Source organism: Pinus tabuliformis, chromosome 2_2, assembly GCF_031772625.1.
Source record: "Pinus tabuliformis cultivar Carrire ecotype Pingquan chromosome 2_2, CPIR1, whole genome shotgun sequence".
NCBI lineage: Eukaryota > Viridiplantae > Streptophyta > Pinopsida > Pinales > Pinaceae > Pinus > Pinus tabuliformis.
In genome coordinates this window covers 1,062,112,572-1,062,133,310 of record NC_142300.1, presented here as the reverse complement: position 1 = coordinate 1,062,133,310, position 20,739 = coordinate 1,062,112,572, and the positions used below count along the sequence as shown (strand labels likewise).

Sequence of the window (20,739 nt, the reverse complement as noted above, 5' to 3'; positions counted from 1 at the left end):
TCATGTAGGACTGCTTCTACTTCCTGTAGATTCTGTTGTGTATACTGTAGAATTTTCTTTCCCTTGGAGGAGGTTGATCTAGTCACAAGCCTTCTCACATAGGTGATAGGAGACTTAGGGGAAGGCATTTTCTCCTTTTGTTTAGGGGAGTCTTCAATAACAATAGGAATTTTGGTTGGTGCTTGGGGTTTCCCCTATCTTATTCTTGCGCTTTTTGTTGTCCTGAAATATAAGGGGGTCTGCCTCTATATTTTTTCTTTTTGCTTGATGGGGTGCTAAGAGCAGTGAGAGAAGATGTTGTCTCTCTCTTAGTAGGTTCTGGAGACACCCTAGGTGACTCCTACTTGTTTTTTGTCCCCTCTTTTCCATTTCCTTCTTCACCTATGTCCTTCCTTTCTTCTTCCTCTTGTAAATCTTCAACATCTTTATCAGTTTCCTCCTTAACATCCTAGTCTCTTTCTTCACCATCCTCCTTATCTTTCTCCTCTTCTACTTCATCTTCCTCATTGTATTCTGATTCATCTCCTTCTTCATCCATCTCATCTTTATCTCCTTCTGTTTCTTCTTCTTCTTGCTTTACTTCTTCTTCCTCTGCTTCAATCTCTTTCTCTTCCTCTTCATTGATAGTAGGACTAACATCATATATGAGAGCATTGATGTCGTCCTCTGTCGGCATGTCTCTGAAAACTAACCATGTTATAGGAATTCTGAGGTTTTGGAGGGCATATTCTAGAGGGATCTTAATTAACCCATGGTGAGCTAACTGTTGGGGATTTCCCTCTTTCACTTTGATGCTTGAGTCTATTAGTGATTGCAACAGGAAGTATGGTATGCTGAGCATTTGGTGAAGGGTTGTTTCTGCTCCAAATCTCAATTGTTCAAGAAGCCTAAAATGATAGTCATAGACTACACTATACCTACACTCACATGAAATGTATTTTATCAGTTGGTAGCTTACCTCATTCCAGGGATATGGTAGAGTTTCCCTCCTTACTCCATTTTTTTCCTTAGTGGGTTCCTAACCTTCTAAAAGGAATTTCCTTTTGGAAACCTGGCTATCTCCTTTGTCTTCTTTCCTCCATGGTATTCCTATGGGAAGTGTGGTGACTCTGTTGATGAGCTCAGGGGTGAGTTCTATGGAGAGGCCTCTTACCACAATAGTGGCATGGATTCTGGTGAGTGGAATGAGGGAGAGAGAAAAATCTCGGGCCACCTCATCATCATACCCTCTGAATTTTTCGAAAAACCCCATCCAATTATGTCTTGTGAAGATTTCAAGAACTTGGGGGTGTTGTTGGATTCTCATAGTGTTAATGGGCTCCCTCCTATTAAACCCTCCTGTCATCTTGGTTGGTGAAGTTTGAGGAGATGAGAGGGTTGAGACAATTTTCAAATGTAGAACCAAAACTGAAATGACTGTGTATGTAATTCCCTTACACAACTGCTAAATTCACTCAAACTTAGAGGATTTCTGGTTCAATTACTTGTAAAGAGGGATGTAATTACAAAGCCTACCTCTTCATAGTGTTTGCAGTGGCCAACTCCCGTGTTTTCCCCTCTGAAACTCCTCTCAGCCAATCCTATAGACAATATCTGTGTATCCTGTAGGAATTCATGTGCATGATCCTGTAGGAATTCTTGTCTAGTAAAACGACAGAGTTTTTATTTTGGTAGGTTGCTTGGGTATGAGAGTGACCTGTGAGAGTGAGCTTTGAGGAAGTGAATGCATGAATGCATGGGGATGATGATTATTTCCTCTTATGGTTATTCGGGGTGAGGTGGTGTGATGGCAGCAAAGGTACATTTCCATTTTTGGACTGTTGGTCCCCACTACCACCTCATCACTCCCCACTCCTCGTAATCAGCTCCCACCTTATGCATCTGTAGTTTTAACTGCTTTTGTCCTTCTCCTTCTTTTTTTTTTAGTTTACTGTTTCCATGTGTGAGAGAACATCTTGTTTTGTCTTTGTTAATTAAGCAAAGGTGGCCAAGTTAACTGGCCACCTTCTCGCTTATAAACCAACTTACTCGTATCTCTTACATCTTTTGACTACATGATGCATATGACAGAGTGAGCAGGATACTTACTTGTGGTGTCTATACCTTGCTGCAGTTGTTGAAGATTGGAGGTGCTTGATGTGTGTATGGTTGCATGCTATTCTTCTTCCCTTCTTGTTGCTTTCTGATGATCCCTTTGTTTGTGCAGGTACCTATTGTTGAATATGGTGGTGGTGGTGCTGCTTTGGAGCTCCTTCTGCTCTTGGATCATCATGCTGGAGGCTTGCTGCTGTTATGATTTGTATTTTGTGGGATAGGCTACCATAGGGTTTCCTACAGGAGGTCCTGTAGTTGCTTCTACCTCAGAACTCCTAATCATACACTTCTCTGAGAGGGTGACATGGATGGAGAGAAAGACTAGGAGTGTGGGGAACAAGGAATACTCAGGTGATGCTCTCTATTCCTCCCAGTTTCCCTTCTCTTTGAAGACTAATTTTTTTTTTGATACTGATTTTGTTTTTAAGGGTGAGTGCAGGGGTGATGATGGTGGACTAGGTATGGTGATGGAATGATGCAGGGGGTGCATTTTATTGGCATAGAAAGTCATTTATTTTCCTTAGGAATACCTCCTGTAGGATTTCTGGGTCACTGTAATTCCTACAGGATCATCCTGTAGGATTTCAGGGGATCCTGTAGGTTTACAGGGGATCCTGTAGAAAACACAATCCCTTTGTAAACTAAAGTAAAGGAGTGGAAAAAAATGACAGAAATGGTGGAGGAATGAATGGTAATGAGTGGTAAAATGAAAATGTGAGTGACAGGGGTCTCTTTGTGATCCTCCTCTGCTCTTTGACCGTCCTTCTTGCTGACCTGCAAATGGAAATTTCATGATTTTTTTTTTTTTGAAAACAACTAGGCTGCCTCTGAGAGGTTTTCACCCTAGTTGTTTTCCCTAGGCACCTCAAGAGAGGTTTTCACCTAGGGATCTTTCTTTATTTTTTCTCTTTTGACACCACTAGCCACCCCAAGAGGTTTTCAACCCAATGGTGGGACTCAGGCGCCTCATGGAGGTTTTCACCTAAGTCCTTATTTTTATTTTTATTTTATTTTTTTCTCAGTGATTTGATGAGGGAGGAGCTGAAACTTGCTCCACTATCATCATTGTTTTATTGATATCATCAATGAACTCTTGTTTTGATAAAGGTCTCTTGTAAATTTTCAATCAGTGTCCATTAACAAGTAAAGCAGTGGTCTCTTCGTCTATGGTTCTGATTTGCAGTGAACCATTATCATGGAATCTTTCTACAACATAAGGTCCTAAGCATCTTGTCCTTAACTTGCCCTTGAAGTATTTATACCTGGAATCATATAAAAACGCCCAATCGCCTTCTTAAAATTGCTTCTCCTTGATGTTTTTATCATGCCAAATCTTCCTCTGAGGTTGAACTACCTCTGTATGTAGGAGGGCTTGCATTCTGAAGTCATCCAAACCATTCAACTAGAACAGTCTCTCTTTTTGTGCACTGTTGAGATCTAGATCTAGTTGGGATGCCATCTTTAATGTGTTATAATCAAATACAACAGACAAAAAGGCCCTTTTCCCATAGACTAGCTCATAGGGTGTGAATCCAGTGGTGGTCTTCCATGTGGTATTATAGGCCCAGGTGGCCTCAACTAGTCTATCTGCCCAATCCTTCCTACTATTGCTTACCACATTAGTCAAGATGCCCTCCAGTGCTCTGTTGATCACCTCCACTTGCCTATTAGCTTCTGGATGATAGGGAGTGGAGGTTCTATGCTTGACCTTGTGTTGGCTAAGCAAGTCTCCAATCATGTTGGAGGTAAACTAGTTGCCTTGGCTTGTGACCAGATCTCTAGGGTACTCAAATTTGTAGAATACATTCTCCCTTAGGAACTCAGTCACCTTCTCCTCTATTACTGCCTTAATTGCCTTGGTTTCAACCCAATTAGTCAAATAGCCAGTACACATAATGATGTACTGTTTTTTCTTGGAAGGAGGGTTAATAGGCCCAATGAAGTCCATGCTCCATTTGTCAAATGGATCAAAAGTCACTTGAGGCTGCAGAGGCATTTCATCTCTTGGAGTAGGCCTTCCCATCCTTTGGCACTGATCACACTAACTAGTATAACTTTTCACATCTTGATGAAGAGTGGACCAATAATAGCCTGCTTGTAACGCTTTGAATGTTGTCCTCTTTGCTGCAAAGTGACCTCCAGAAGGCCCATCATGATAGGTCAGAAGGATGTCAAAGACTTCCTCCTCCCTGACACACCTTCTCAAGATTTGATCTAAGCCAAGTTTGAAGAGATTTCCCCCAATCCAAGTGAAGGGGGAGCTCTTCCTTACTATTATTCTCTTTTCTTTGGAGGACAAGTTTGGTGGGAACTGTGTTGATACCAAATAGTTTTCTATATCAGCAAACCATGGAGAGAGAACTGAAATAGAAAATAAGTGCTCGTCTGGTAACTGGTCATCAACCATTCCTTCTTCACTTGCATGAAAATTTACTCTAGACAAAAAGTCTGCAACAACATTTTCCTTACCAGTCTTATCAACAATGGTTATATCAAATTGTTGTAATAAAAGTAACCATCTTATAATCGGAGCATTTACATCTAGTTTGTTCATTAAATATTTGATTGCAGCATGGTTAGTATGAACAAATGTTTGATAGCCTGTAATATAATGCCTGAATTTGTTCAATGAATGCACAACAACCAAGAGTTCCTTTTCAGTCACTCTGTAATTTAGTTCAGCCTTTGACAGATTCTTACTGATAAAATAGATGACATAAGCCAATTTTTCATCTATCTGATATAGGGCTGCTCCTATGGCTTTATGTGAGGCATCAACATGAATATGAAAGGGGAGGGCCCAATTTGGGCCTCAGAGAATTGGTGTAGTGGTTAACTTGTCCTTTAGGATTTCTAAGGCCTCTTGACAGGTTTTTGACCATATAAACTCAAAGTCCTTGGCCAACAAAACAAATAAAGGAGAGGCCAACTTGCTGAAGTCCTTTGTGAACCTTCGGTAGTATCCAGCTAACCCTAGGAAAATTCTGACATCTCTCTGCTTTTGAGGAGGTAGGACCCTTTGAATAATAGCTATTTTGTTTGGATCCACCTGCAGTCCTTGCTGAGATATTGAATGACCTAGCAGGGTCCTTGCAGTCATCAAGAATTCGCATTTTTCGAGACTGACAAACATGTTCATTTCAATGCATTTGTGTAGTACTTTGCCTAGGTTAGACAGAGCTTCTTGAAAATCACAACCATAAGGTGTAAAATCATCCATATAAATTTCTACCACATCATGGACTAATTCGGCGAAAATACTCAGGACTGCTCTCTGGAAAGTGGCAGGAGCATTGCATAGGCCAAAAGGAAGGACCCTATAGGCAAAAGTACCCCAAGGACAAGTGAAGGTGGTTTTATCCTGGTCTTCTAGGCTGATCTGGATTTGGTTGTACCCACTGAATCCATCTAGGAAAGAGAAAAACCTTTTCCCTACCAGGCCATCTAACACTTGGTCAATGAAGGGTAGAGGGAAATGGTCCTTCTTTGTGGCTTTGTTCAACTCCCTATAATCAACAAAAATTCTCCACTTACCATTTTTCTTTGGAACTAACACCAAAGGAGAGACCCACTCACTGTCGGAGATAGGGTAAATGAATCCTGCATCTAACATTTTTTGCAATTATTCTTTGACTCTATATTTAAGAGATGGATTCATCCTCCTTTGGGACTGTTGGACCGACTTGTAACTGTCGGGTTGTGTTATATTCTTTCCACGACTAGCCCACATAGTTAAACGTGGGGTTAGAGGGGGGGTGGAGACCCCCTTTGTTGCACTGATTGCGTAGTGGGGGGGTCACAGGGGGTTTGAGTGGTGCAGGTAACCCCACTCTATGGGGTCCGGGGCAGCACCCCGGATAATTTTGTTTTTGGACCCTATATTAGGTTCGGCAGACCTACCTATGGTTTTGTGCATGATTTTCGCACATGGTTATGGACTCGATGGTTTTCGGTCCATGGTTTTGGACGCGATGGTTTTCAGTCCATGTATTGGATGCTTCAGCATGTATAAATATGTATTGTAACATTGAAAGGAACATAATGCAAAATCAAGCTGGTAGTCGCAGTTTTGGGATCCAGGGGAAAATCTCTGCGTATATGTGTTTTATGTGTTATTCTCTCACATTGTTTATTTTTTGTGTTTTAGAATTCCTATGCAAGTAATTTTTGAACGGGGTTAAAACCTACAGCTACATTATTTGATGTATATGTGGTGAGTACACACTGAGGGGTGTATTCCCTTCATTTCTTTGCAACTCCAAGCGAAGGCTTCTAGATTTTCCTTTAGCATATTGCATAACTTCTCTTCTTGGAGAGCAGAAAGAGATGGATTGATTTTCAAGGTTCTCTCCGAGCCAAATTCTATGGTTTTGACATGGAGTGGGTTGGAATCCACCAAGCATAAGTCAATTGGATGATTTTTCTAGGTTTCCTTTACTGCATCTTCTAAGTGCAATGATCTAGGAGTTGGACTTTGGAGTAGGTGTTTAATCAAATCATCCTCATCCTGTTGTCCTCCTCCCATGGTTGTTTCTAAATTATAAAGTTGGGTTGAATAAACTTCATCTTCCTCCTCCTCCTCCAACCATAAAGGTAAAACATGCTCTAGAAAAGGCTAAGAAGGAGGGTATAGGACTAACTGCTTAGACATATGCCAATTCTTTATGGTCATACTCCCAACTCTGTAACTAATGTAAGCATCGAAAATGGCAAACGATGGTCTCCCAAGGATGAGAGGGTAACCAATAAGCTTAGCCTTAGGCTGAAGAACTAGGAAATCTACATGGCACTCCTAAGAGTTGATGGATACCATCACATCCTCCACAATCCCCTCAGGGGTTACTGTGGAGCGGTCCGCAAGTTGCAGAATTTTTGTGGTCTTCCTCAATGAACCTTGGAGGTTGAGCTTGAGCCTCACGTCGTTGGTCATCACATTAGTGGCAACTCCAAGATAGATCAAAGTGTGTGGGACAATGGTGCCATTGGTGTGCACATCTACTACAGGGCTTCCAAGGTCGAAATATTTTGGATAAATTACCTGCCCCAACATTAAGTCAGACAACTGTGCAATGACATTAATGGTATGGGAATCCCTTCTTCACCTCCTTGGATGCCTGAAGAAATTCTCCTTAATCAACTTATTGTAAATCTGAACATATTTTATCACTTGGAGAAGTGGAATCTTTACACAGATTTTTCAGTTTTCCCAGAAGTTCAGTTTCTTCCAGGGTAGGATGGAGTGGTTGGGCTAATCTCTTAGGAAAGGGTGGATTCAATTTAAGATTGCTTTCCTCTCTTTCTTCCTCAACCTCCCTAGGTGGACGTGGAGGTTGTTTATCCCGGAGAACTCTCCCAGATCGTAGGTTAATCTCCTAGATTTCCACAACATAAGCTAGATATGATGTCTCTCCATTGTATACTTGTTGAGCCTGCTTGTTGTTCAAGTTTGGATTTGGCTGGGCAGGCATTTAGGGTTTCTTAGGTGGAGCAAAGTGTAGCAGTTGTGGTTGGGAAGGTGGTGGAGGCAAAAGAGCTGGTGCATTGTGGTATTGGGGCCTCCAACCCTGGGGCAGTGCATTCCACTAAGGTTGTGGCGGAGCATAAGGTTGAAATGACTGGCTCCCTAGCTGGGAGTGATACTGAGATGCAAAGGACCAAGGAGGGGGTGTATACCAGGAAGGATGAGCAGGGGGTCCCTAATAAGGCATGGCTGTGGTTTGGTTGGGGTTGTAATATGCATGGGATGACCCTTGCATGCCTTGTTGGTATGGTCTAGGCCCATGAGGTCTCCTTTAGTTAGTAGCACAGCTGCTCAGTGACCCCTTCAGCTCCTTGATATACAGTTTTGAGTCCAGGAAAATAAGGGCACTCGTCTATGGAGTGATTTTATTCATATAATGAGAAAATTTCAATAGAATTCAATGGACATTCATTCCTAGGATGCCTCCTGGTGCATCTAGGACAAAAAATGGCCAAGGCTCTCTCTGCTTCCTCTTAATATGCATGGTGTCCATTTGCAAGGCAAGGGTTTGCAGCATCTCACTTTTGAAATCTTCCAACATGTTTTCCAATTTCACCCTTGATGGATGAGTTGGAAGACAATGTACTGACCATAGGTTGACTACCCCTACCCTTTTCCCTAGTTGCCCTAGAATGGTTTCTAAAGACAGTTTTGATATCCTCATAGAGTAATTGGTATATATCTCCTCTTGATAACAAATATATGATATCCAGAAGATCCTCCCTTAATCCCCTAATCAGGACTAGCTTTAGTGACTCAGGGTCAAGTGTCCACCTGGCGCTTTTGTAACTAAGCTAGAATCTTTCGAGATTCATCATTGCCTATGGTCATCCTGAAAATTTCCTCTTTAGTATCCTTTGACTGACAGTATTCCCAGTATTTGTTGTTAAAGGCTTGCTGCATTTGAGCCCAAGTTGTGATGTTATATCCAAGCAAACCCATGAACCAGCGCAATGTTGCATCCTTGAGGGTAGATGGAAATAGTTTAAACTTCTTCTCATCATCTGTATAGTCATAGGTTCGGCATATAACAAGAAACTCAAATAGGAAAGTGTCGGAGTCCTCTGTGGTCGTGCCATGGAAATGAGGTAGGGTAGAGGGGCTTATATTTTTCATCTTAGTGTCCCATTTGGTTTCCCTGATGGGGAAGGCACCCTCAGCTCTCTTTCTTTTCCCTTTGCCATTTTTGTTTTCAGTCATTGGTTCAGTAGGAATGGGTTCTTCTTCTTCTTCTTCCCCTGAAGGTTCTTCAAATATCTCAGGTTTCTCACCTAAGGGTTCCTTGAGTTAACAACCACCGAAGAAGAGGGAAGGCTGAATGTTTGATGCAGTGGGGGTATTTGGCAAAAATTTCCCTAAACTATCCCTATTCCTACGAGGCATGAAAGGAAATGTTTTTGGTTTGGTTTTGTATTTTTTCAAACATGGAAAGTACTTTGTAGAATTGAAATTTCTGATTGAATGAAAATTACAGACATAATGAAAAAGATATTTTCTGAATTGAAATCTTGCTTAAAAAATGGAAAGGAAAGCAGAAAATGCAAAATGGACGAAAGAAAACAACTAGATTACTTTTGCAAAAATAAACTAATGGGAGAATATTGAAGACAAGAAATAGAAGAAAAGGAAGTAGTAATCACATTTTACTTAGACACCTCCCCAGCAACAGCACCAAAAAGTGATGAGTGCCAATATTGCAGTAAGGACGCTACAACTCCTGGGCTACCAGCTTTACTTTATCAACCCGGGGTTTGTACAAACTTGGAGGTGACAATGTTGTATACACAAGTAAAAGGGATGGTTTTGCCTATTGTCACTATTCAACTTGCGAGAAACCATTGGTATTTCAAGTCAGACTTCTATGGAGTCATAAGACGCTTGATTCTTTGATGGAAGAAAGGTTAATCTACTCTAAGAGAGAGCTACTCTACTGCAATAATGGAGAAGGTCGACATGTAATGCTAAATCACACAATTTCCTAATTAACCGCTATGAAACTATTCTTGGCATAAATGCTAAATAAACATGAACCAAATGCTACTATCTAAGTTATAGAAGTAAGAAGCATCAAACATCACTCATGTGCAAGTAAAGAGACTTAACTAAATCTGTTTTTGCTTTTTTATCTTTTTATGCAAAATTAAGTATGCAAACTAATTGCTTCTGTTAATGTGGTAGGTGAATTAAGGATGTTTGAGGATGGATGGAAGGGTTATGAGATGGTTCGATGGTGTGGAAGACCCTTGGGAGGCTTTTGGTGACTTCCTAGATGTTTTCCATCAATTTGGCCTCAAAACAGGCCATTTGAGAAAAGCCTACCAATTGTACTAGAAACCTACAGGATCCCTTGTAACCCTGCAGGATACAGCCGAGAGAAAAATGTGAGGTGTTGGAGGTGATGGAAGGCCTAGGAAAGGTATGTGATGGGTGGAATGGAGTGGGAGAAGGTCTAGGATCATGCAGAGGTCAACATCAACGATAGTAGATGATTGGATTCGCTCGATGTGCTTGGAAGAATTTCTACAAAAAAATATGACAACTACTGAAGGTGATGGTGGAAACAAGGGATGACTAGGGTGGATGGAGTGGAAGGTGGTTACTGGCTATGAAGTCTTAGTCTCCTCCTCAAGCACCTGCTCTCCATAAAACCTGTATATCTTCCAAAAAGCTATGCAAACAAGAAAGATTTTCATAAACTATAAAAAAAGAATTAATGAATTAACTGCCTACACTATGCATGAGGAAAGTTGTTGAAAGGAATGAAAGCATAGATGAGATCTACTAAAGAAATGAAGATGAAAAAGATGACAATGGAATCCTACCTTGCAAAACTAACCAAATACTAATTTAAAGATGACAAACTCCAAATCTCATAAAAGAACTAGAAATATGTGTTTTTGGGGCTGCTTAAGGGTCCCTTCCTCAAGTCATGATCCCAGAGGGAGGAAGTGAGGCCGAGACACCTGCTTCCAAACTTATGGTGATCCTTTTATCCATGCTAACCTGAAATAAGACACAAATGGACGCAAATTAATAAACAACCAATCTAATCTACACTACTTGTAATGGAAATGCATCTAAAAAGAAAATTAACAATGAAGCTATGAAACTACACTAAACATACATATACAATGAAGAGGAGCCTTCGCTATTGGGGTTGGGCACTAACCCAAGAGCTTTAGCCCTCTGAGTTAACTCAGTGCTGGCTCAAAAACAAAACTCATTCTTATTACCAAAACAACAAATTACATCAATAGAACTTTCACAAGTCTGCAGCTCGAAAATATCTTAGGGTTTTACAATAAAAATCCTAATCCTAATGAAGCTCTAGGCCTCTCTACTTATACAACTGAAGTCCTCAATGACTTTCCTAAAATCAGGGAGGCTCAGCTCCCGAACTTGAGATAAACTAGCTCTTTGTCTCTCATTTGCTCGACTGCCTTCTAGGCTTGGTGGTTGCACTCTGAGCTGGTGTGATGGATGGAGGAATATTTGGGGGATAATGAGGAAGATTTGCCTCCTACAATTCCTCTCCCTTGTCCCATTCGAGTTTTAACATTAATACTTGCAAAATTTCCTTCATTTTTAAGGCCCATATAATCACCCAATAATGAGGCTCATCTAAAATAACAATACATTTATGAAATAAATTATAGATAACTGAGAGAAAAATGGACTAGGTCAATGAATCTCACAGCGAGAACTTCCATCTCTCATTCTTACCAAGTTACTTATCAACCTCGGTTCACAAGGCATCAGTGACATGAGAATAGACACAGGGAATCAGACTCCCGTTTCAGTGTTGGAGACATCCAAAGAAAAAATGTCGGTGATCTATTTTAAACTTTTAAATCCAGTGAGACCAATACACGTTGCAAAACATATTGGCTGCACCTCGACTGTGCATGCTTTTCCACATGATATAATGTTATATTTCCAGCTACGAAGCAAAACTACTTAGATTCTAGCTTCTTATTAGCTATCTTCCCCAGGCACTTTCCTGTTCGTAGGCTACTTATATTAACGGAAGAATTCACAACAAATTCGCAATAAGATATTAAGATATTTTCATCGGACTTAACATAGCTCCGACAATTAAACACACAGGTCACATTACGTGAAATCTTTGTCATTCATGCAAATTTCGAGAAAGGTCTGCATCAAGATTATAGGCAGCATTTCCAAGCCCTTGAAAATGAAGAACTCGTGAGTTTGGAAGATAATGTCAGATTTGACCAGCCTCATCGTTTAGAGATGGCCGTTGACAATACACTTACAAACAGAGTGTAACGAACACACAAAAATATATCCACATGCTTATATTACTCTAAATTTTACATATCTACGAGGATTAAAAATTTACATTTCTCACATACTTTTGGACTCTCTATAAAAAAAGGTTACACCAAAATAAAATTTATATAATTTCAATATACAATATTTCATATATATACAATAAGTAAGCCTTTGAGATCAATTAACTATCTCAATTTGATACCTTAGATAGTTGAAATATATCTCACCCACACCTTAAATTGAAAAAATCAAAATAAAATTTCAACCACATTTAAAACTGGAAACTAATTAACAACCTCCTACCCAAACATTTCATTTCACATGGAAATTACACCAACACATCACTTAATATCTGCTGGACAAACCTAATAGAAGTTAATATCTCCCATACAAAACTCGCTCTCCGATCCTGTACTCGGTACACATCACTTAAACCAACTAAAATGTGAGGCAACATCATCGAAAGTTCAATCTTGGCTATAACAACCAAGTACACATCAATTACACATAATTATTTTTTTTGGATGGTAAAAGAGAGGGGAGGGGAGGAGAGCGTTTACTTCCTATATGTCGATATAATTGTGAAGATCGTTTGCAGCAGGGTGAGCAACGGTATGACAGTTGTCGCCGTTAAAGCTAGAGCTGTCCAAGGCGATGAAAAATGATCCTGCACAAGCTTTGCGAAGTGGACCTTCATTTTGTTTTTGTAGTGCGCATTCACATCTTTTCTCAGTTTCCGGAAGACCTGTCCCGTAGTCACGTTGACTCCCTTGCCAAGACCATTGAAAAGGTCGGCAACCTCTTTCTCACTCCCCAGCCCGTGTGTAAGGACGCCCATTCTGCTTAGCAGAGCCACGTCTTTATCCGAGTCGATCAATTCGTCCATCAGACTCACGTAACAACTAACGTAATTGATATCAGATGGTTTGCACATCTCAAAAGCGAATAAGTTGCGGAATAATATCACTGTCTCATCCATGATACAAAGTACAGGAAGAAAAATTGTGGCTCTCTTCAGCTCAAACCTAATCGCCTTGATGCCTCCGGTCTGAGGTGGTGAAAATTTGATACTAGCATTTCTTAATTCTGTTGCATGAGGGATGCTTTTGGCGGCATTCTGTGCTTTGCTTTTGCCTTGGAGCATTCTAATGCACTCGCTAATACAACAGTCAATGGAGATGCTACTCTCACCTTGATCTTCACGCTCATCCTGAGTGGAACTTGGGGGAGAAGCAATGACAGCGTGCAAGAAACCCAAAAGATGATGAACTTCTTCTTCAACTGGTCTTGGCCACGACCATTGCTCTATATCAATATTTTTATAACAGAAAGAGCTGAACAACGATGTACCTCTCACCAGCACATCCAAAAGTAACTTCTCGACATCAACGGCCGAGTTGAGCTCCAACTCTAGTAGCTTTCGGAGAACGACCAAGGGTATTTGGTTGTCAAGCATCAAAATGTCGACCAGTATATCAGCTGCAGCAAAAACAAGGTTATATTTGTTTGTACGTGTTATATAGATGGAATAAGTCCATAGCTAGCTAGATGGACCCATAGTACGCTTTTGGCATGAAGATGGCTATGCTACTAAGTAGCATTTAATCCTATGTGGTATATATAGATGGTTGGATTATATTTATTTGTATTTCTTTTACATAGATGGTTGGATTATATTTATTTGTATTTCTTTAAGAGTGAGGATTTTTATTAGGAGTGATGGTATTTAATATTCTACGGTTTATGTAATTTAGGTTTATCATTTTTTGGGGTTTTAGTATTAATTTTTTAGGTTTATTATTCTCTTGGGTTTATAACAATAATTCCTTGAGTTTATTAATCTAAAGGTTGATATTCCTAGGGTATAATATTATTTATAGGGTTTGTAATTAATATTAATCCCTAGGGTTTAATATTATTACATAGGGTTTATAGTTCCTTGGATTTGTAGTATTAAATCTAAGAGATTATAAACCCAAAGGAATTAATATTATAAACCCAAGGTATATAAACCCTAAAATAAAGATGGTTAACCATGGTCAACCATGATCTAATGTCGCATTGTGACAAGGATTGTCTCAAAATCAACCATGATCAACCATGTTTATTTTAGGGTTTATAATATTTTTCTTCGGGTTTATATACATTGGGTTTATAATATTAATCCCTAGGGTTTAATATTATTCCCTTGGGTTAATAATTCCTTCGGTTTTTAGTATTAATCCCTTGGGTTCATATTATTTCTTTTGGTTCATAATCCTCTTATGCAACCATCACAAAAAGGTAGATCAACGACTTAAAAAATATCTTCTTCGAGCGGGAAACCTCATTTACATTACATAAATGAACAATTCTTTGATGATACAAATGACAAGACCTTCTTTGTATATATAGGAGTCTAAGGGGTCACAATATAATGAGCACCTTCATAACAATAATAATTTAAGGGCGCAACATTAACAATAGTGAGGTTCTATGGGGCACCATAAAAATAATATGGGGGCTACATGGGCACAACAATAACAATAAGGGGGCTATAGTAGTATTATAGGGACCTAACATGCCCCTCTCCTTCAAAAAAGTGTTTTCCTCAATGCTTGAGTAGTTTTGGATGCTTATGTATAAAATTCTCATCCTCCCATGCAGAATCTTCAATGGGTAAGTTATTCTACTTAATGAGATACTCTAAAATTGATCGATTACATAGTTGTTGGGTTCTTATTTCTGTGACCTTTTCAGATTCAAATATGATTTTTCCTTCTTTCTCAAGTTCTCGCAGTACTCATTGAACTAGAAGCTTATACTGATAACCTTCTTTAAGCACAAAACATGGAAAATTGAGTGTACTCGGGAAGATGCAGATAACTCCAATTTGTATGCCATAATACCAATCTTTTGCAACACCTTGTAAGGACCGCAATACTTGGGTGATAATTTATTCTCCTTCTTAGCTTGTTTGAGAGACTTTTGTTTGTATGGTTGTAGTTGTAAAAATACCCAGTCAACTACATCAAAACTTATTTCATTGTGATGTTGATCTACGTGTTGTCTCATTCGATTATGTGACACAGTGAGGTTATCCTTTAAGAGTTGGAGAACTTGTTGATGATTTTCGATGTGATATTCCACTACTTGAACCCCTAGAATTTTCTCTTAATTGTGATGTAATGGATGGTAGATGATATCTACAAAGGGAAAAAAATGGGGTCATTTTTTCCATAGTATGGAAGAAAGTGTTATACAACCATTCAGCTAGAGTTAATCCACTTGACCCATTGTGTTTGTTTTTCATATACAAAACAACAAAGATATCCTTATAAACATTTGATCACTATCTTGATTTTTCCATCAGATTGAGGATGATAAGATGAGCTATGAGCTAATTGAGTACCAAGACAACAAAATAATTTCATCCAAAAATTTCTAGTGAAAATGGGATCTCTGTCACTTACTATAATCTTTGGGTTTCCATGAAGCTTTTGAATTGTTTCCATAAATGCAGTAGAAATTGTACTGGCTTTAAAAGTATGAGAAAATGCACAAAAGTGTGCATGCTTGGTAATTCTATGAACTACCACCATGATGAGACTCTTTCCTTTAGACTCGGGTAAACCTGTGATAAAATCCATTGAGAACTCCTCCCAATGTTGACTTGGAATGGCTAAAGGTTGTCACAAACCTGGGGTCTTAATTGTCTCAACTTTATTTTTCGGCAAACCAAACATTCTGCCACAAACTTCTGAATATCATATTTAAGGTCGTACCAAAAAATTCCTTCTTGACCCTATGGTAAGTTTCTAAAAATCCCAAGTGCCCTCCTAAGGGAGAGGTGTGCAATTCAAAAGAATATTTTGTTTGAGTTAGGAATTATTATAAAGATATAAGCGATATTTGTAACATAATAAATCATTTTCCTAGCTAAATGCATCAAATGTACTCGGATCTTGCTGTAACTTTTGAATAAGTGACCACACCTTTTCATAATTCTTTTATTCATCGCTTGATTAATTTATCCACTCATGTTTCATAATAAAAAATGACACAAAACAATGTTTCCACATCCTCATCTTTTCTTGAGAGTGCATCTGCAACAACATTTTGCTTCCCTTTTTTGTAGATGATTTCAAAGTCATAACCCAACATCTTTGTCACCCATTTTTGCTGCTCTTCTAAAGATAATATTTGTTCCAAAAATGATTTAAGACTATCACAATCTTATTTTACCTTGAAGTGTCTTCCCATTAGATAAGATTGTCATTTCTTTAGTGCATGTAGTGTTACCAACATTTACTTCGCATAAATAGGTTTGTGTGAATACTTTCCTTTCATTGGACGACTTTCAAAAGTAATGGGTCTTCCTTCTTGCATTAAAGCAACACAAATTCCATTTCCTGAGGCATCACAATCCAAAATAAAAAAATTGTGAAGTATGGCGTAGCTAAGACCAGTGCTTGGCACATTGCATATTTAAGATGTTCAAAGGACTTTGTTGCTTCTCGAGTCCAATAAAATGTATCTTTCTTCAGTAATGATGTTAGAGGTGGCATTATTCTCCCACAATTCTTACCAAACTTATGACAATACCCTGTCAACCTGAGAAATCCTCGAAGATGCTTTATGGTTGTGGGGATTTTCCATTCCTTAATGGTTTTAATTTTTTTAGGGTCGACCTTAACACCCACATGAGATACAATATGACCCAAATATTCCTCCTCTTGTACTCCAAAGAAAAATTTAGAGGTTTTTGGATATAATTGTTTCTCGTCCAATAGTTTGAGCACCCTCTCAAAATGTTGAACATGATCCTTCCAAGACATGTTGTAGATTAGTATATCATCAAAAATTACTAACACAAAATTTCTAAGGAAGGGTTTGAAAATGGAATTCATCAAACCTTGAAATGTGGAAGGTGCATTAGTAAGGCCAAAATGGATGACAAAAAATTAATAACGACCCTTATGTGTTTTTAATGTTGTCTTCGAAATGTCTCTAGTCTTCATTCCAATTTGATGATATCATGAATGAGGATCCAACTTGGTGAAGTAAATTGCTCCATGTAATTCATCCAACAATTCATCAATGACATGAATGGGAAATTTATCTTTAAGTGAGCTTGTTGAGCTCCCTATAACCTGGACACATATGCCATGATCAATCCTTCTTATGCACTAATACTACTAGAGCAGAGAAATAACTTTGACTAGGTTGAATTATACCAACCTCTACCATTTTTGCAAACATACGTTCAATTTCACTCTTTTGGGCATAAGGATATCTTTGAGGCCTGATGTTTGGAGAAACGATTCCTGGAATTAAATGAATAGCATGATCATGATCACAAATAGGTGGGAGGAATTTAGGAGTCTAAAACACCTTGGAATGATTGTCCAAGACTTTTTGGAGATCTTGAAAAATAGAAGATTTCAATGTTTGAACTTCTACTGAGCATAATTGTGAAATTATACCCCATTGTTCTTTCTTCAAAATATTTGTCATGCCATTAGAGATGATTATATTTCCTGGTTTTCCTGCGATACCCCTTAATTCAACTTCCTTTCCTTCCCAAGAAAATTTCAAGAAAATTTCTTGAAAATTGAAAGCTATCGTCCCCAAAGATTGTAACCATTGGACTCCTAGTAAAACATCAACACCACCCATTGGAATGGAAAGAATTGGACTATTCAATATATATTCCCCCATGGTTAGCTTGACATTATGGCACCTTCCAAAGAAACTTATAGTTCCTCCATTTGCAACCATCACTTTACACTTTGGTGCTGGATATAGGAAGCAATTCAATTCCTTGGCTATCTTACAATGAATAAAATTATGGGCACTACCCAAATCAATCAGCACTGTTACCTTTTTATTCTTGATATATCATTCTACATTAAGAGTTTGAGGACTGGTAATTCCTACCAATGCATTACAAGATATGGTCGGATTCATTTCCTCTTTATATGGTGTTGGTTCGTGGTGTATATCCTCCTATTTTGATGTTTCTTATTCCTTTTCTTCCTCCTCTTCACAATATATGTATAATAATTTATTCTCAACACACTTATGACCTTTAGTGTATTTTCTATCGCAACTGTAACAAAACCCTTATATTATTTTTTCTTCCAATTGTTGTGGTGTCAACCTTGTAGGTCATGGAACACTAGGAGCAAAAACACTTCCATATTTATAGTTGTGAGTGGTAGACTTCCTTGTTGCCATAATTTTGTTTTCAATTTTTATTGCCACCCTGAATGCCTTCTCCAATGAATCAGGTTCACAAAGGTTAACATCTTATTGGATGTTATCTTTTGAAGTCCCTATGAAGACATCAATCCTATGATCCTCTGGAATATCTGTTACCCTAATATTCAATTTTTGGAAGTCTTGAATGTGCTCCGCTATTGAAACCTTTTGTATGAGATTTATAAATTGGTTAAAGAAGGTGTTGCACTTTGTATATTCATAGTGTGCTATCATTTCGTTCATAAAAATTAACCAGGTGACAAGTGGTTTACAAGAACAAATCTATCCATGCCATACAAACTAATTGTGTTCTAAATATAGAGATGTAATACTTACCTTTTGTGAGGGTTGCACATCTTGTCAATCAAAATATTGCTCCATCTGTAGTATCCATGCTACCAGATCCTTGCCATCAAACTTCCTCATATCTACCTTTGGAATGTGGTGGTTCTTAAACCCCAAATTGGAGTCTCTAAAATTATAGTTCATATTCCTTTTGTCCTCATCATGATTTTCATGGATTACCTTGTCACCACCTAGAATCCTTTCTTGCAACAACTTTGTCAATCCTTCCATATTGACATTCATCATTGCTTCCATGTCTTCTTTTAAACCTTTCATGTCACATTTTATTTCTATTTTAAAACCATCCATGTCACTTTTTACGCCATTTATGTCCCCTTTTAAACCATCCATGTCACCTTTGGTTTCTCTTTTTGAGAGCGAAATTTGTTGCACTTGGTCCCATAATTTTGATATGTCAAGCTCCAATTCTTACTCTTCATGAGTCATAGTAGAGATTTCTGAGGGCTAAATTGGTGTAGAATTATTTTGTTTTGAAGGAATTTTAGAACCAAATACTGATATCTATGCTTCAATATGTCCTTCAAACAAATTTTTCAAATAAAAGTTATGAAACATTTAAAAAATACAAATGTTTTTCTTGTTTTCTAGGAGATCGATATTGAAATTGTTGTATCTCTATAAATTTAAGATTTCCAAGGTATAAAATTATTCCTTGTGGTATCCCTATGAATCGTTTTTCCAATTCCACAATTCAAACCAATATTAGATTCTTCAATATAGAGTTATGCCAAATATCCCACGATGGCTTGATTATGGATTGGTTCAGTAGACTGAAGTTGCACAAGATGCCACGTGTCATTGTCTCAACCTTCGGCCCTGAAATTGTTGCATGACAAACTATAGTTTTCTCACTTTTAGCCACTTTTTACATAAGGTAAATATGATGCCTAAAATGAAATTTATGAGGATTTTCCATAGGTCACCTCTTTGAGACTGAATTCTAGAGCCTGCAAAAACCCTAACTTCTTCGGACCATATCTCAGAAAATATAATGAAACAAGATCTGAAATTTTGGAAAGAAGTTCACCAATATTTTGGTTCCACGTGGTAATAATTTTAACTTTTGAAGCTTCATAGAAAAAAATTTATAGCACAAATTCAATGATGACCGATTTGAAGCATCGAAACCATAGAATTCAAAGCTCTGATACCAAATATTATGCAACCATCATAAAAAGATAGATTGACGACTTAAAAAATATCCTCTTCTAGGGGGAAACCTTCTTTACATTATATGAATGAACAATTCTTTGATGATACAAATGCTGATACCTCCTTTGTATCTATAGGAGTCTAAGGGGTCACAATATAATAAGAGCCTACATAAAAATAATAATGTAAGGGCACAAAAATAATAATAGTGGGCTTCTATGGGGCACCATAATAACAATATGGGGGCTACATGTGCACAACAATAAAAATAAGGGTGCTACACTAACAATAACAATAAGGGGGTGAAACTAGTATTATAGGGACCTAACAAATCCCTTGGGGTTTTACTATTAAAACCTAGGAATATGTCAACCCTTACATTACTAAACCCAAGGGAGTAATAAACCCAAGGGTTAATAATAAAACTCCAAGGTATTATAAACCCAACGAAGTAATATTATTAAACCCAAGGGACTAATATTATAAATCCAAGATATATAAACTCTTGGTTGACCATGATTTATATTAAACCTAAGAGATTAATATTATAAACCTATGAATACTAGTATACCCTAAGAATATGAACACTTATATTAACATACACAAGGGATTGATATTATAAACCCAAGGGATTAATACTAAAAACCCAAGGGAATATAAACCCTAGGGTTTTTAGTAATAATTCCTAGGGCTTATTATCCCTTGGAGTTTTAGTATTAACCCCTTGGCTTTATTATTCTCTCGGGTTTATAATATCAATCCCTAGAGTTGATTAATCTAAGGGTTCATATTCCTAGTTCATGTTTATATTTCATAATTTCAAATTAAATAATAATAAATAGCATTTAATATTAAATAATAATTATTAATTATAATGATAATAATAGTATTTTTATTGCAATAGTATTTTTTGTATTATTATTTTCGTTGTTATATATTAATCAATGTTAGATACAAATGAATCCTTCATCTTATATCAACCACAATAATCTTTTTAATGTGGTTGTGCTAGTTGGATTATATTTGTTTGTATGTGTTATATAGATGATTGGATTCTAATTGTTTAA

General features: G+C 37.8%; 1 protein-coding gene across 1 annotated transcript; it reads right to left on the bottom strand.

Annotated features, from left to right (window-relative positions):
- Positions 1-12,467: 12,467 nt before the first annotated feature.
- LOC149197053 (putative UPF0481 protein At3g02645) lies at positions 12,468-13,367 on the bottom strand. Its single transcript, XM_089408539.1, has one exon. The coding sequence runs from the start codon at positions 13,365-13,367 to the stop codon at positions 12,468-12,470; it is 900 nt and encodes a 299-aa protein (XP_089264665.1).
- Between the last annotated feature and the right edge of the window lie 7,372 nt (positions 13,368-20,739).

What these genes read in the sequence shown, in the direction of transcription:
- LOC149197053 (XM_089408539.1), bottom strand. Translation starts at nt 13,367, where the DNA reads ATGCTTGACAACCAAATACCCTTGGTCGTTCTCCGAAAGCTACTAGAG.